Here is an 18,559-nt window from a genome sequence, read left to right as displayed (position 1 = left end):
TAATTCGTTCTTTTTCAGATAAACGATTCATTGTGATTTTCAATACACTTTAACAATAATAATTTATTGAAACGTCAAATTTGTTACTGTAGCAATAAATGTATTATTTTTACTTCGGTGGAGATAATGCAAATGCAGCTATAACTCCTAAATTATGGCATTTAAGTATAGGGAACATTAGATGAAAAATAATAAATAATTCTTAAGAATTTCGAAAAGCGAAATAACAAAGTTCTTATTTTTCTGGAAAAAAAGATATGAGAACAATATAAATACCACCATAATACCGACCGTCTCAGAAGACCCCTCTACACAAAAAATTATAAAAGTCGTACAAGCCGTTTCCGAGATAATTAATTCATTCGTTCCACACATAAAACTCACTTCGTATATTACTGGCTATTATCAATGTGTTATGTCTCTACGATTTTTATGCAGTTTTTGAGTTTATTAACACCATATAAACACCAATAACATACCAAATGTTTTGACGTATGCTATCAGATCTTAAGATCCAAGTGAATTTAACTACAAATTAACTGAGCATTATTATACAGGATTTGATGCAAAAAATTATGGAGTACTGTTGGTGCATGGAGAAGGATGATACTGCAGCCAACGTCATCTATTAGTGCTTAGCACTCACACAAGCGCAGTTCAAACAGTTGGGCAGGACTCACCGCTCTCCTAATGACGTCAAAAGGTTCAAGCCGAAGGACATCGGCCTTTGATAATGTCAAGTGAAGTGGTCACCCACTAAGCTTCTATGAACTATGACCCGCAATCAAGTACAAGTTTTCATTATTGATTTAGAATTTAGGAGAGCTTTATACAAATAGAAAGTGGAATTTGAAGTATAAAGTTATAAAATTTGATCTATACACAGTGTTCCGGGACTAGATGCAAAATATTCAGGGGCGAGTAGATGACGTGTAAATAATGCTGTGACGTACCAAAAATTTTCTCATACGACCCCGAGTTATATGTATTTAAAGTTTCGAAATCAGAACTTATATTTAAGTATATTTTCTAAATTATACGTTCGAAAACTATGAATTTTTAATGTATGATTACGTATGTCCATGTAGTGTTGTCAACGGAATAAATAATTCTACACTACTATCTGAAGGCCATGGGCGGCTCATGCCCAATGGTTAACAATCCGTAACTTTTACAAGGACACCCTGTACAATTTAAAGATAGAAAAATGAATTTTTTAATAGGTTATGGAACAAAAATAAATTCTTTGCTTAACTTGGTAAAATTTATGATTTGGAAACATTCTGGAGAAAATTATCATGTATTGAAATACTTACAGGAGGTATTAAAACATAATCAAATATTTCTTGAACAACTAATGAATAAATAAAAAACATTTGTACTACATACGTTCCCTTGAATTGAATACAATGGATTTATTTTATCGGTGATATTTAAAAGCTTGTTATATACAACGCCGGTAAACACAAGAATCGAAATGATTGATAGAATAAACTTCAATTTCAGCGCGAGCGAGTTTACAGAGCGGGTGTTGACCACCTATAGTTTATTTCAGAAATGTATAGAGTAATAAAATTTCATTAGGTATGCAAAGGAACCACAGAGTGATCCAACGAATATTTAAGCCACTTTCATAGTTTGGTATTGATTTCATTGTGAAAAATTTTTTTCAAGTGAAGGTATTACCACCCGGGTTGGGGTCAATATACTAGTTTTTAAGAAACATTTTCTGACTCAGTCTGGTACATTTTTTTTTCACAGTCGCTAACCAAACTTTAGTTAAGGTTTTCGCTTTGAAACAAAAGGTAAGATTGAGTTGTTTTTTTTGTTAATGTCGTGCTACTTTTTGTTAAAATGAATACTGAAAATGAATTTTATTTGATAGATCTAAAGCTGATCTACCTCCCGTGTCAGCCTGGCGAGCAATTTCTGGGACACCCAGTATGGGTTTAGCCTAGTGTTATTCATTCAAAACACTGAAAATATTGTGCCGGTAGGATACTCGTAAAAAGGAAAGAATTTTATTTTAACAGAATAAAAATTAGGCATTATGTACATAGTATTACGTACACTTATTTTTTATTGAAGATTATACAAAAAATACATTATACAGATATTAAATTATAAAAAATCATAATATTCTTCGTCATCTGAGGATCTGTCATCTCCTCTTGAAGTTCTAATTAAGGGGTCGACGGTCCGATCGATCAAATTACACCAAAATAGTCTTCAAAAGCATCCGAATCCATGTCCTCGTGGTAATCTCCCGTATGGCATGACAGAAAGGTTAGCAAACCTTCTTTCAAAAATCCTTCTTCGCTTCCAATATGGACGATTATTAGTCTTTACCTGAAGGCACCTTAATACCCGTTGACAAGCCTTCTATGGAAGTTTAGCGAGCACTGGTTATATTTTTGTATTGCCACATTTGTGGTACTGTATAACCTTCATTAATCGACGTTTCATCAAGATAAAAGATTTTCTTCTGCTCTCTTCTGTACTCCTTTATACTTCTTAAGTATTTCGTCGCCAGCAAACAATTTCATCGCTTTCCAGTAAAAGTGCTTTACGGTTATGCTTTTCCCAGGCAAAATCCATATTTCTCAAAGTGGCACATAAAAGTTTTTTAGTTATCAACGGAATACTGTCATCCTGGCCAAGCTCCATTAATATCTTATCTAGGGTGGGTATTTCTTTTTTAAAATAAAAACACTGAACTTTTCTTCGAATTACACTTTTGGTGTCTTCAACAGGGACTTTTATTGGTCTGTCTGGACTTTTCTGGGGAGGTTCCACTTGGCCTGCTATCTTTCTTTAACTTTATCCAACTCCAGTCATTCGGGATCATCGGTCGACAGTTTCTTGTACAGTAAATTTAGGATGATCGTATTTTATGCAATCGTGTACATTTAAAATAATATGTTTTTCATTCACTGATAGTGGAGAATTAGTGAAACATCTTTTCGTTGGTGTAAATGTCGCCATTTTATTACTAATCTTATGATACCGTGAATACTATTTAAGGTTTAACAGCAAATACTGATGCGTTAAACTAAACAAATATACTTATGAAGGTCTAAAAATTTTGTGTAAGGCCCCATTGCCCTTACGGCGCATGGTTGAGCCGATTCTGAAATAGGTTTGGAATTAGACAGAGGCACTAATAGAAGGTTAAACGGTACCTATTAAACGCAAAACGTAACTGTATAATCTACTACCTAAGTAATCCCCACACAATATTTCAAGACCTACAACTATGGCCGACAACGACATTTAGCCGAATTGGACGGAATTCCCCATTTTATTGCTATATACATTTCTGAAATAGACTATAGATAGGTGGGAAATCAGTTCTGGTGGCGCTCACAAACTACAATGGGTCTTATTACAAACCCTTCCGTCATGTAATGGGATCCAAAGCAACCTCCTCGCATTAGATGGCAACCAGATCAAACAGATTCGAGAAAATGAAGATGACGAAAAAAAACTGTTGGATCAATGACAGCGCGTCAAAGAAATAGTATCAGAAAATATATCTGAGTGGAACAGAGTTGATAAAAACAAGATTAAAACTGCAGTTGAGGAAAAGACATTTCCTATGATATAATTCTAAAGGTCGTTGAATTTGCGATTTGCCTACCAAGAACAAGTGCTCCAGTTGTACATATATTTTTCCCGATCAATAAAATTTGGTCATCTGAAGAGTCTCGATCGAAACGGTAAGTTTCATGTTGATGCTCATAAAAAACAAAAGTGTAGTGAAAAAAATAAGCAAAAAGTACTTTTGGAACAAAAAAAGACACTTCACAAAAATCATGACATTCAAGTGAAAATTTTGATTGAACTGTCACTTATATACATGTTGATAGAACAGACTATTTAATTGAAGTGAATTTGTTTTATTTTAGAAAAAAAATTGTTAAGAGGATGTTTTGAAGTTTTGTAAATACCCTGTTTTGTATTTTGTTTCAATAATTTCATAAACATAATTAGTGTTTTGCATAAGCATGCTTATTTTTTTTTAGTTTTGGGTTAGGCCAATATTAAACATCCTAAAAATATTTTACACTTTTTGATGTTTCAAGGGCTGTGAAATTTAAATGCAAAATAAATATTGGAATTTCGGCATATTTGAGCTTTTTATTGTACCCTACACCTCAACCGCAAAAATAATCTGACAGTCCCGTATTTGAACAAAGTTTTAATGGCCAGTCTATATAAGGAAGTATTTTTGGTGTGTGTAGAAATGAAAGGTACCCACTATAAACATTTATTATAGTTTTTTTTTGTTTTTATTTGATAAGTTGTAGGCTAACCAACTAAATTTTTCAACATTTCAATTTTTTCCAGTTGTAAGTAACACGATGTTTGACATTATGCAGCTCAATTAGAAATGTTGTATTACTTTAAAGTCCTATAACCCAGAAACAAGAGGCTGTATGAGAAAATTATTTCCATGTTACAGCATTATTTTCAAGTCATCCACTCACTCATGAATTTTTTGCATTAAGTCGTAGAGCACTTCGTATAATTTGATGTCTTTGTATTTATTTTAGTGGTATAAGTTTCTGTTAACTTGATTGACGATTTTTGTAATTTCTTGGAATTCTATACTGTAAATTAGAGTATATTCGACGGTCAGTCTCATATAATACTTGCTACATATGGGATATTTTATAGTTATGGGTGATTCGAGTGTGGGTCTTGATATTTTGGTGAAATAAATAAAAACAAACCGATCTGTTTCATTTTTTTTTATTTTGGGTTTATGCAAACGTACAGTTACACAGAACACAACAATCACAACTGGCCCGAGTCCCCTAATAACAAAGGAAAATACTAAAATGAAAACATAGAAAAAACATATATCAAAACTACCTAACATTATGTATGTACAATTTTTTTACGAAAGTCCAATCGTGGATCTTTCGGAACAATTTCGGTATTTGGTTTAATAAATATAATTTACATAATAATTTAACATATTTGCTTTGTTTGGTTGAAGTATAAAGGTCTGAAGAGCTGAATTATCAACAAATTGATGAAATATTCGAACAAGTTTTTCCTATTTTAGATGATTTTCATATTGAAAAATTTATTTTTGTTAGCTTTATTGAAATACTAAAGATAATATGGTATCATTTAAATGATTAAGCGAATAAGTTTTATTAATGACGGATCATTTTATAAGTGATATTGCTTGCCTCATACTAGTGTTTGCTTGTCTATATTGCTACTATTGTAACTAGTGCCGATAACAAATCATCTAACTCAAGATCCGTGCCAAAATGAAACCGTGACAACAAAAAGATTTTGTTTACGATGGTTACGAGAAGGGAAATGGCAAATCAAAGCACAAAAAATATAATAGTGCGTAGCGATTAGCACTACAAGTCAATGTCACAAATGTACAAGTACTTTTTGAAAATTGAAAAGAAAATGGTGAGTTTATACTTCTTAAGTCAGTTACCAACAAGTTGCTAATATCTTCCTCACATATTTTTAGTTGTAGAACGAAGATTGCAGTTTTCTTTGAACTCAATGATCCTCATTCTAATCTTTTCATTTCATCTAGAATTTTCCATTTCTCATTCTCTATCTTCTTTTTTTTGTTTGTCTCTTTCTCTTAGTCTATTTTTTCTCGATCTCTTAATATGATATACTGCTTATATATTTTTTGTGGTATGTCTGGTTCCATTCTGTAAAAATGTCTATACAAATTTAACTATTTTCTCTTTATTTTTCTTATTATTGAATGTTACTTGTTATTGTCGTTTCTATATTTGTCTCAGCTTCTTTTCTCGCTATTATTTTAGGTGATTCCTCTCTATTGAGTACATCTTCGTTTCATACTTCTTACTCAATGTCCAATTTTCACTTACATATGTTAATATTTGTATAGTTACTGTATCATCGTTTTTTATTTTCAATTCAATGTCCGTATCTCTCTCAGTATGATCGTTTTTAGTTTGTAGGACTATATCCTTTATTTATCTCATTATTTGTTATGTCTGCTATTACCTTTAAGTTTACATCCCCTATTGTGTATAAATGTTCGGGTTTCTCTTTTATTTTTCTGGTTATCTTCTAATATTATTATATATTATTCGCGCAGCGTCTTTCACATTTTTTATAACTTTTTATTAAAGCGGGCAGTTTATTTATAGTATTTCTTCTAAATAATTTCCTGGAAAATCTATTTATTTACTTATTTTGTTTCTTTTTGATCTAGAACTTTGTAGAATTTTATTTAGGTATATAAATGATTTGTGTAAATGCAGGGGGTTAGTTTTAAATACTCGTAAATAGTCGTAGTGAATAGAACGAAAGTTGTGTATAGTGTGTGAATAAATTAAGAACGTAAGAGACTCTGTTTATTAATTCACACCACGAATAGAAAGAGTGTACATAAATACGAAAAACGTTACAATAACAATCTTTTTATAACACTACAGCTGCTGGTTGTGAAAAATTTTTTGAAATGCATTTCATTAGTTTCAGGCGTGCAAACGCGTCATTGAATAGATCTATTCTACAAATATTTCTATAATAAGAATATTGATTACAACATTTAGGTGAAAAACCATTACTAAATGAAACGATCACAGAATTTAATGAGTGGTTTAAGTGGGGTTAACAAAAAAATAGAAACTATTAAGCACAAAATGTGCGTGATGAATTGAATTGAAAGATACAAAATTCAAATATCACTATATCAAAAAACCTGTTTGAATATTTTATCATTAAGTTTAAATTTTTTAAACAAAATTTATTGTTTTTATATAGCTATAAATTACATTTATTGATAAAAAAATTGATATAAATTATCAATTACTTACGTACTTCAACAAATTTTATCTTTTTCAATAAACTGAAAGTTTGGTAATGAAATAAATTTATTTAAATTAATATTTAAGAACAGGAACATCAAAATTTGAAAAAAATCTACAAAAATATTTCTGCATATTTATATATATTGTGTCCCGGATAAGTGGAATGATTTTTATGAAAACATAAAAAAAATCTCGATTTAAATTTTTCTTGAAGAGTCCATACCTGCTCTATCATAGACTAAATTCTATCATTATTTTAGTTTTGGAAAATTAAATGTTTAGAAATTTGAAAAAAACCTTTTTTTCTCTATAGTAAAGTGCATTTTATGTGGAAAATACGACAAAAAGTAAAATAAGTTTGATTAGAATCAATATTTAGATTGCTATATCAAATAATAATTTTTTGCATTCATTTTACAAATCAAAGACTAATATGAATCTTTTGAAATAAATGGTTAAAGAATACATTCAGTGTTATGGACATGGCGAATGATCGATAAATGTAGATAGTTATTGCTGTTTTCAATAAAACATACAAAATACTGCAATGAATAAATGTTATTACAAACATATCGAAATTTTCCAAAGCAGCATCTAACTGCCAAAGTTTTTAGAGAAGGTTAGGAGCTAATTCTAGAAAACCGAAAGTACTCTGATCACAAATAATCCACTGTCTTCCTAAAACTGTCCATATTAGAGTGAAGGCGATCCCATTACCAACTGAATGTTTGGTGTGCCATGTCATACGAGCTAGGGATCATCGAACTTTTTTTTATTAGAGAAAAGTTGAATCAGCATACTATCTTACAAACTCTGTAAAGAATCATTAACGAACTTTCTTCAAATACCCCATAGACTCTTTTCTTTCAACATGACGGCTACCGTCCTCAAAACAAAGGATGAGTTTATTTTTTTGAAAATACCTGAGAAAAGCCGAAGTTTCGGAATGAGAAAAAGGACTCAAACAATGGGAGAACGACAAAATTCTTGGAAGCGTAATCAAAGAGGAATATGGACGATGCAATTGATATGGCACAATGGCGAAGTTAGGTAAATTCCTATCCAGAAATAGTTATTTTGCGCACGTGATGGATACGAGAGATTCGAAGGAATGTTTCTACAGTGATGGAGTGCAGGATGATACTCTAAACAAGTTTTCTACTATGTACGATGGACGGCGAACAAAGAGAAACTGGAGTAGCACATCATCAAACTGTCATCAGACACTATAGAGATATAGATGTTAAGAAAAGAGAACCACTGAAATCTGGTTTCTCAATATATTCGAGGAGTTCTACGTACCGGAAGGAGACATAGATCAGACAGCTAGTTAAACGAGAGAAAGAAAGGAGCGCGCCCGAAGAGAGGAATGAGAGAGCCCGACCCGAAGTAATATATTGCGCAGTTTGATGAAATTTAGAGTCCAACACTCTGTACTTAAATGCGCTCCCTTCACCGGGAAAAAAATGCAAAGAATCACTCATTGGCTAAATAAATAGTTTGGTTTGCGTGAATGACTGTGACACAATGGCCTGCTACATCCCCAGACCTGACAATAATTTTTTTGTCTAGGGAAGGGTAAATTGCATAGTTTATTCTAGAATATATTCCAAATGATCGTAAATTGTTGAAAAACAGAATAACTTGCGCTTTTCGATCGATTACTCGGAACGTTTTGGATAATTCCGAAAAGGTATTGAAAAATGTACAGATATAGGAGGTAGATTTGTGGAGAATGACATTTTATCTGAGATTTTTAACTACTTTTATTGAATTTTCACTAATAAATGTGAAACCAGTAGTGATAATTGAAAATTGTAGTTGATAACTGACTTTAGTATAAGCGCCTAGATATTGATTCTTAAGAACTTATCCCATTAACTTTCTTAACACTTTCCATATACGACATAAACAAAAAAATAGATTTTCTGAAAAATTTCTGAAACATACTTAATTTAGTCTTTTGTCAAGCAGAGCTGAACCTGAAAACTTAAAATTTTGATCGAGAATTTTCAATCTTCCATAAGAGTCGTTTCAACTATTACACAATGTGTAGGGTTTAAATTCAATTGGAAATGGATTAAAAAGGTGATTTTATACAAACAAACGGTGGTGGATAAATTGTTAAAATACTGAGCTAGATCAAATGTACACACTTTCAAAGTTTTGCGGGCCATACAATAAAATAAACAAAATAATCTAATTGCACTGTTCAGTGTTAAATTCTGATTCGATATTTTAAATAAAATAGAATAATATATACTGGCCGGCTATATTATCTTAATACTACTAGTAACAGAGTAGCATTTTGATTATCACTATACAAATTTATAAAAATATTAAATAATATTTACAAAACATCCAAATTTCTATTTACAATAATATAAAAAATATATCAATAGATTCGTTGTTACAAAGACCTGTCCCTCTAGTTTCATAACATCAATGAAAAAAAGTATTACAAATTCTAGCTTATGAACGAAAGAATCAAATGTGATGAATTTAGTATTATCATTGTTCTCATAGTATTTTCATATATCTATTCCTGAATCTAAAATGACAAATTTTGATGGGGAAATGTTATTCCTAAAGTCAACTTCTTTCAAATGACAGCTGCAAACGTAAAACTGTAAATTGAAAGCGATAGAGATTCAAAAAACGTTTTTCCGGCGTAGACATTTCTTACATTAGAAGAAAACATAAAATTAAGTACTGATATATTAATAAAACCATAAAGTGAACAAAATTTCTTTGGTTGTCTAAATTTTCCACATTAAGATAATCGATTGTACAACTTTTTACTCTGAAACGAGACCGAATACAGGACCAAGACTTCTGAAGACTGCAGGATAACGGATGCTAAGCAGAATCATTGAGAAGACATTCATGGATAGGAAGCAAAGGTAGAAAAATAAATAAAACATGTAGTATAGATGACGTGACCATTTGGATACTGGCTAGAAACATCAAAGAGAAGAGGTCCATAAACTGGAGGAACAATATAGAAGAATTATAAAAATTTCTCCCGTTAAATCATCGACCAAATCAGAGAAGAGATGAAAAATTAATTCCATCAATCAATAAGTCCTTCTAATCATATTTTCTTATGGTTCTATGAAGCACCATCTCTTTTCAATGACCACCATATGGTATATGAATATTTTCATCTATCACATGGATTGATAAGGGAATATTGACAACTAATGACAGTTTTTACTGTTGTCAATTAAATAATATGCTATAAAGTATTCTGAATATCCACCATAACATTCATATGGAAAATTATATGAAGCTACAGGTGCTCATAAAACGCCAGTGCAAGGCAATCGAATACAAAAAGTCAAGGCTTTCACAACAAAGGAACTGGATAAATTTGTCAATGAAGCAGCGGATTATTCATTTTTTCTGACGAAACTAAATGAGCAAAACCGGAATATTTCATTAGTTTTTCTGCATAGATTGCATTAATCATGGGATTATTGGGATTAAGTCGCACTCACAAGTGAAAATACAAGATATCTATAATGTTAACAGTGTCAGATGAATTTTAGGAAATGTGTAACAAATATATTTCAGGGCGACTACCTCATACCATATCAAGCTCTATTTTAAAATTACCATAATGGTAATTGAACTATACAAGAAGTTGAGAGATCCTACACTTTACATGGGCCATTCATTTTGATAATCAGCAATAGTTTGTCGATGTGGGGATAGTGATATTACTCCTATGACAAAACGGGAAAGGTTACATCGACGACAACATAGATAACAAGCTAGAACGAGCAAGAAAAGTCTGCAAAGTCTGTTAATTATATAATAGTATTGATGTAAATATTACAGTCATTAGAAGGATGTGGCGTGACCAAATATTGTGAAAGTATGTGTGAAAAAAGTACCTTGGGGTTGAGTCCTTAAAACTCAGAATATTTCGAGTGATTCCACCCGAATATAAATTTGACTAGAATTTAACAGTAAATCTACAGTGTATCGATTATATGAATTGTTGATCTTATGAGTCTGATTTTCCTCCAAAAAATGTGATTTTAAGATGCAGTATAATAATTCTTAATGTAGCTACACGAAAATTATATGATATTTAGCTTGTATTGAGTAAATATTTTTTATAATATATACAGAACAGAAATTATGTATGGAAGAAAATATTAATATTTTAAATTTGATATAAACTCCATTCAAATGAAAACAAATTAAGAAGATTGCATTTCATAAAATTGGCGATGTATATCTTATGTTATACATTATTACTGAACAGTTACGGCATTTTAAAAATATCTCGTCAAGATGTCGGCAAAAAATTGAAAGTGTCATTCAATATGACACTAAATAGAAGAAATTAGAGAACAGATCTTTATAATTACACAGTACCTACCGCTGTGTCTACTCGTCAAGGCCGAATCTTTTATTTTTTTTTCAACTGGTAACATAATTTAAAACAAAAAAAAACAGTTAGAGTAATTACAAAATAACACGTGTATCAAAAAACTTTGACCTCATAGAAGAAGTCTTCAATTTCCTTAAAACTGATTTTGGTTATCTGGTTTAAGAGACCACCTAGAAGTACATATTTAATATCAAGAAACATTTTTGATCGAGTCTATAATTCCGATGAGATTAATAGGGAAATTAGATATTGATTAGGAGGGCAATTGGCACGTAATCACTAATCAGAAGCATAACAGCATCAATCAAATTTATTAGTTAATTCAAAATTTCGAAGCCAAAATAATTTCAAGAAAATCAATGAACGTATTTTGTGACTTTACTAAATTCAATGTACAAATATATTTGTAATATAGGTTAAAAGTGTGACTAGAAATAAGGAAATCTTGTTTTTTTATCATGGTGAAATACAAGGTTGAATTTGTGGAAACGTTTACTGATGTTTTTATAATCAAGTTTCGATCTGTAAAGACTATTAGTTGGTTAGATATTTCAGCCGAAAGATTCTGGGATGCACATATACCAGAGACAGAGTTATTGTACCTACATCAAACTTGTAGATAATACACATGACATCTATGGATTGCCAGAACATCGGCCAACGTATTTATTTTTTTAATCTATCAGATGAAATGTAACTAGGGAATTAGAACAGAAAATAAAGACATTTTTAATAATAATAATAATTAGTTGGCTATCGAATATCAATTGAAAGTATTAACCAGATTTACTAGAGGATACAGATACATAGAGTACGAAATCTCTATCAACATTCTCTACGGAACTTCAGAGCATTGCACATGGAACCGTAAAAAATAGATGATCTTTAGCAGCTTCAGCAATCCCGCAACCTGACCTTTTTGAGAGGAATGGCTTAATGGATCAGCTGTAAACACTGAGCATCCCCAGTACCACAGCAAAAAATGATAAATTCATATAAAAAACTTTGAAAATAGTTTCAAAATTGACGTAATTATTTCTATAAACATTAAGGTGTTATACCTTTGATAAAAATATGCGTGTTACGTTTGTAGATGATGTTTGGTAGATTGACTTAAAAGAATCTCAGCCTTTTCATAACCTATTATACAGACTAAGATGAATTGAAATGGCAAAGATTCAAATTAGTATATTCATTTGAATTAATAGTCTTTTAATTGATATAGTAGCTACAATTATTATTCACAAGTTAGCACACATATCGCTGCGTAATTCGTTGCTATATTGAATCGAAGAAGCTCTAATTGAATCTGGAAATAACATAAGAAAATAACTGTGACGATATAGTTATGGTCGTTATTTATTGAATTGCTTAAATATGAAACCTTATTTCATTTATTTTTACTGAAAATATGACAATGATTTAATTGCTCCAACAAGAATTATTACGTTCTAAAGTAGATTCTAGATTTTTCAGGAACTGCATATGCGTTTCACAAAAACTATGATTTAATAACTGCAGAGCGTAGAAGAATTTTTAGTACTCAAGGTGTAATGAATAGAATGAATAGACCAGTTTAGCACTGGAGAAAATTTGGGATAGGAATCTCCTAGAATGTCTTACATGAATTGGATTTGTAAGCCCTGCTATTAAGGACTATGTTTTCATTTCAAATTTTCAGCTCGTTACGTTACAACTGCAATAGGATACTTGCATGGTTTGAGAAAAAAATAGTTTTGGATAGCCTATATACAACTTTTATTATAATTTTTTTAAATTTTTTGATGAATATTTATAGAGAGAGAAATTATTAAAAATTCAAAAATTTTGTAGGTAGTTTCAACATTTCAGTAAGTCCGCAATATTGCACGGCAGCATCATTTTAATGTAAAGAAGATTCAAATTCAACTTATTTTAATATTTTATAGTAATTAAGTTTATTATGTTTTTAATTTTTAACATGATTATGTAATTGTAAAAGAACTTAACGTATAAAAGGTTTATTCACTTTATTCTTATATATAGAAAAATGTTTTATTTATTAAAACTTCTTGAGCTTTTAGGTTGTTTTCTAAGTCAATATTAAATAAATCTAAATAACCTAACGCTATGCTGCTCATCAGGCAGACAACAGCTCAATGTTTTTATTAAACCTATAACGTCACAAATGAAAACCATTGAGATTTGTTTTCTTATGTAGTTAGGAATTTTTGTGATTTTCAATTTTGTTTTTTCACTTTTGATTAAATATTTTACTGTCTGGCATTATTTCATATTAAGAACTGATAAAATGGAAAAAAAAATAAATACTTTATAAAAAATGAAAGTACCCTATTTCAATTGAATCTACAAAGTGCCTATATTGAAAATAGAACTGAAAATATATTTTTTTTGTGAAAAGAGTGGAATTTTTTGAAAATTTTAAGAGAATTTTGCTTAAAATCGTTTTGGGCATACGCGATTTCATCACTCAACAAGAGCTCTTTGACTATGTCTCTTTGCCCACTATGTGATCGTGACTGATTTTCCACTTGAAAGATATACTATTACATACCGAAACTGAAAAGTCGAGCCACAAATACTCACGTAGAGAAATGAGTTTGCATATAACATCAGATATACTGATCACCAGAGAAGGACTTAACACTTTTTTGGCTGAAAACGTTTTGTGACATTCTTTGTATTCATACAACTGACGAAACTATACGAAAAATTGTTGGGTTTGTAATTTCTTACCAGCCAAACATTAGCTATATTATATTCAAACAGGTATACAATGCGACTTGTCTAAGACACAACAAAAAAAATAATAAGATTTACGAATCACTCAATACAGAAGACTATTGGGGTGATTACTGGACATTACTGGTACAAGATTGCTGAAATTGGGAGTGATAATATAGCAAATAGTCTAATGGAGAAGAGAAGATCAAGCATCTATTCTGATGGTGCCAATAAAAACGTCAAATGCTAGGAGACCATATAGCAGAGCTAGAAATAATATATAAAGAGAAAAATATGAAAGTGTTTCCAAATTGAGAAAAATAAAGAGAAATTTAATGGGTCTAAAGCCTTCCCGTGACCCAATTTTCAATGTTATTCGTACTCTTCTAGTACTCAACTTCATTTGGATTATTTCTCATGACCATTAATGATTTGCTTGCAAAGATAATTAACGTACAAGCTTGTGAATATTTTCTGTGCTCTTAATTTCAATTTCAAATCAAATCATTCGTATCAACTAGTCCGTTCCTGATAAGATATGCTGATCACGGCGCTGTAGGAAACAATTTCAGAACTACATAACACCAATGTTTTCTTTAAATGTGTAACCACGCTCGTTCCGTTAGATTTTTATTGATTGTTCTTGAGGAGAGTTAATTGTTGAGCATTGTTTTCGAGCTTGTAGATCTAGATCGCCGTGGGAACTCCGATTCCGGATTGACAGGTACCAGAGAACAATACACGTCTAATGGATGGTGTAAAAATTGAGAGGATGACCTGCCAAAGACATTTTGTTGACCCAGTAAAGTGCATAAATTCAATACACTGCGAAATAATGAAGTTAATATCTAGCTAAATGAACCACACTCTAAATTAAATGAAAAATCAATATTGAATGAAAATCATGAGTTATACTAGTGCTAGGTGGTTTATACAAAGTTAATTGTGGATTGTGTCTTGATTAAATTATATTTTCAATATGTTTAAGTATCAACCAAAATCAATTTTGAGGATTTTATAACAAAATATCATTTTGTTATCAGAATTTTCTGGCAAATTACTATAAGACAATTAGAATCTATAGCAATACTTCCGAATATCACGAAAATTCGACCAGAAAATCATTGACCTGAAAATCTTCCTCTCCGATTTATCAGGTACTCTAAATGCAATTTTAAAAACAAGAAACAACTTCTTTAAATCACACTTTCGTTGTTAAATCTAATGGAGTGGGCCTATGCAGCTGTATCCTTTTAATTTCTCTGTCTGAATTGCAATCACTTTCTTCGTCTGCTTCGCTACCATTCCCTCTTTCTGTTCCCGAACCAGATCTATCACTCTGTGCTGGAGAAGAGCCCCTTTCACTGTTGGTCTTCATACTCAAATCTATGGGATCTTCTTGCATCGCAGTGTCCGTCGATGCGGGAGTTGTTCTTTCTTCGGGTGTCGGAGATCGTTGGGATTGAAGCACAGCGTCTAAAAACACACGTTTATTGAAAGCTTCTACACCATGATTATGGTTTCTCATGAATCTATTGTTGTTAGCAGGCTGCAGCAAACCGGGATACAAAGGAGGATAGCCCGATGAAAATAAAAGACCAGGAGGTGGTAGAAACGTAGGCGGCATTAGAGCAGGGAATAACGGAAGTCTTCGAGCGTCGCTAACTTCAACGGACGAATCTGAATTATGCGATTCCGGTGAACTAACTTGCGGCGATACAGAATGTTTATAGTCGTCTAAACCTGGAGAGAAATGTTCTTCTTTAGGTTTTGACAGATGAAGTAGCGGCGACGCGAATGAATTCATCCCGAGTAATCCCATACTAAGTGGAGGTTGGTGGAGAGATTTTTGCGGAGGTTTCATATTTTGCGAAACATGCGCCATGTGTTGTTGTTGTTGTTCTTGTAACAAACAATGGATCTTGAACCAATTGGATCGTCTACCGTAACGAGAACCGCTCTTCGACATTCCCACTAATAGACATTTTCGTAATCTGCAGGCTTTGCAAGCTGTGCGATTTTTCTTATTTATGACGCATTCTCCATTATTTTTGCATTCTGATATTGAGCTTAGGTTGTTGTAGGATCTTCCAAAGAATGACTGAAACAAAAAGAAAACAGTATTAATAATTGATTCAAAAGAATAACAAGGCAATTTTGATTTAAAGAAATTTTAGAGAATTTGAATAGTTCCAAAAGAATAGTTAGTTTTTAGAAACATTCATCTAAAGACCAACAATTTGATTTAGTTGCTGATAAAAATTACCATTCACTACTCTAACGAAATCGTCCACGACATGGAACGTGAAGTTGATCATGTTCTATTGTGTTAATAGAATCTAGATTTTGGTGGATGTGGATTTTCAGAAAAGCTATTTACGTATACGACGATTTGTTTATAATGTTTTTATAGAATTAATTTCTAGGAATATTTTTTTTGGTTTGTCTAGAACCGAATTATCCTAAAATTCGTTTTGAATAAATAGGCGCTTATTTATCAGCGAGAAAGCTAGTAAACAATCTGATGTTATCTCGAAAACATAGGGATAGACAAGACAGATAGTAAAGTGTTATCTTAGTGAATAGTTTAGTGAATAGTAAATAGTTTAGTGTAAGTGTATAAATAAATTAAGGGAGAATGTAAGAAACAGTGAGTATAATTAAAAAAAAAAACATTTCAACTATGATTATGATACCGATCCATCCTAAATAATTATGATTATCGTCTTTAATGATAAATATCAAGTTTTAGCTATTAAAGTTTTAATCCTTCGATTAATATTCGTAAAAATCAGCACCCAATTTGAGGTTAATGGATTGATGAATTTATCAATAAAAATAAGCGAACTATTTATTTCTTAAATATTTTTATCGGCATTTAACAAAGTCAACAATAGCAGAATCATACCAGCATGTAATTCGACCGACTTTTTACGCTACACCAATTCTGAAATCGAAACAGCGTTACGTAATAATCAACGATGTACAAAGAGAATACGTCACATATTTCCCTAAATAAGGACATGAGTGTAATATAGCGCCACTAACTCAAAGACGGAACACTGGGGAACCGAGAGGGGGACTCTTTTAATGAGTATTCGTTCAATTTTCACAAGTTGGCTTTACTGACATACTAAATGTTGAAAATAACACCATATAAAACATTTTTCTTCCAATACAACATTTAAATAAAATTTAATTAATTATTGTGGGCAAAGTGTTTTTTCAATGGCAACAAAAAATACATCAATTTTAAGCGTTTTGAGTTTAAAAAGGTGATTAGGCAATCACCTTTTTAAACCACTCAAAACGCTTAAAATTCATTTCAAAATTATGTAGCGAATTCAATCATAAAGAAACAGCGTAGCAAAGTGAGTATTTACTTAGAAATTTCTAATCTATAGCTACAAAGACATTCAATATTTTGTACACAGTAACGATAAAACTCAAATTTCTGCTTGGAGTTCTTTAAACGCAACGGTTCTGGTTCTCGTCAATTTTTTTTGAATCTCAAAGCTGTTTTCAATGAATGAATAATTTTGCCATTGCAATAACGGATGTGCGAGCTGGTGTACCAAGTTCTCATAATACTTGCTGTTGATAGTTTTTGCTTTTTCAAGATCGCATCCCAAAAACCGACATCATGCTCTTGCATGTAGATAGATTGGTGTTTGTATTCTTTGGAGCCGTATTTCCCTTTTTACTGTTTTAATTGTTCGTTTGTTTTGGGTGTGAAGTGAAAGACCCACGTTTCATCCATTGTTATGAAACGGCGCAAAAATTCTGCCTTATTTCTGTGAAAATTGCTAAGCACTCGATGGAAACGTCTTCAAGATACTGTTTTTGTTCCATTGGGAGCAAATGCAGCACCCATCTTTCGCTTAGCTTTCTAATGTCCAAATATCCAGTTAATATGCGATGTGAAGCAATTTTTGAAATGCATACTATGTCTGCTAGCTCGCGTACTTTCTTTTGGTGGACTACAGCGATGCTGGTTTTAACGTGTCGTATGGCTTCGTTGATAAAGGAGTAGTCTCGCCCAGAGTAGAATCTAGTTCGCCTTCATATTGGTTGCGCTAATGCCTTTCAAATAAAAATATTTTGTCACATAACGATGATCAATTTTTTCCATTTTAAAAATTCATTCAACTATTGATGGCTGCCAAAATAAATACTAAACATATGCTATATAAATTGTGTACTTTCTAATGTAGTATTATTTTTCAAGCAATACCGGCATCTCTAAGTCACGCCAGGTACTCCTGGGGACATCCTAGTACGTATATATGATTCAAAATATTATTCAAGTACCTTCCATTAAAAATTATCGTAGTTCTTTTCGATCTTCCATATTCTCCATATGTAAGAATGATTTTGGACATTTGTTTTAGGATGAACAAGATTAAAAAATTACAAATTCTTACCTTTATCTCGTGAAACTAATTCTACAATAAAGTTATTTTTTTATAAAACATGGTGTAGTGAATGATAAATAAAAAAATTTCAACATGAATTTCAATTCTCAGGTTCTCTTCTCCATTAAATAAGAATGTGATGTTGTTTTAAATATTTTTGATACTTTTATAGGGAACGAAAT

General features: G+C 31.5%; 1 protein-coding gene across 2 annotated transcripts in view; it reads right to left on the bottom strand.

Annotated features, from left to right (window-relative positions):
- Positions 1-4,739: 4,739 nt before the first annotated feature.
- Positions 4,740-18,559, bottom strand: part of LOC130897944 (knirps-related protein-like) — a 97,627-nt gene continuing 83,807 nt past the window's right edge. For both annotated transcript variants that reach the window (XM_057806934.1, XM_057806933.1), the window contains exon 3: positions 4,740-16,063. In XM_057806934.1, the coding sequence (XP_057662917.1) occupies positions 15,164-16,063 (900 nt within the window). In that variant the 3' untranslated portion in view covers positions 4,740-15,163. The remainder of the gene's footprint in view (positions 16,064-18,559) is intronic.

Source organism: Diorhabda carinulata, chromosome 9 (genome assembly GCF_026250575.1).
Source record: "Diorhabda carinulata isolate Delta chromosome 9, icDioCari1.1, whole genome shotgun sequence".
In the NCBI taxonomy this organism is placed as follows: domain Eukaryota; kingdom Metazoa; phylum Arthropoda; class Insecta; order Coleoptera; family Chrysomelidae; genus Diorhabda; species Diorhabda carinulata.
The sequence above is the reverse complement of the archived record's forward strand: the minus strand, read 5'-3'. Positions and strand labels throughout refer to the sequence as shown.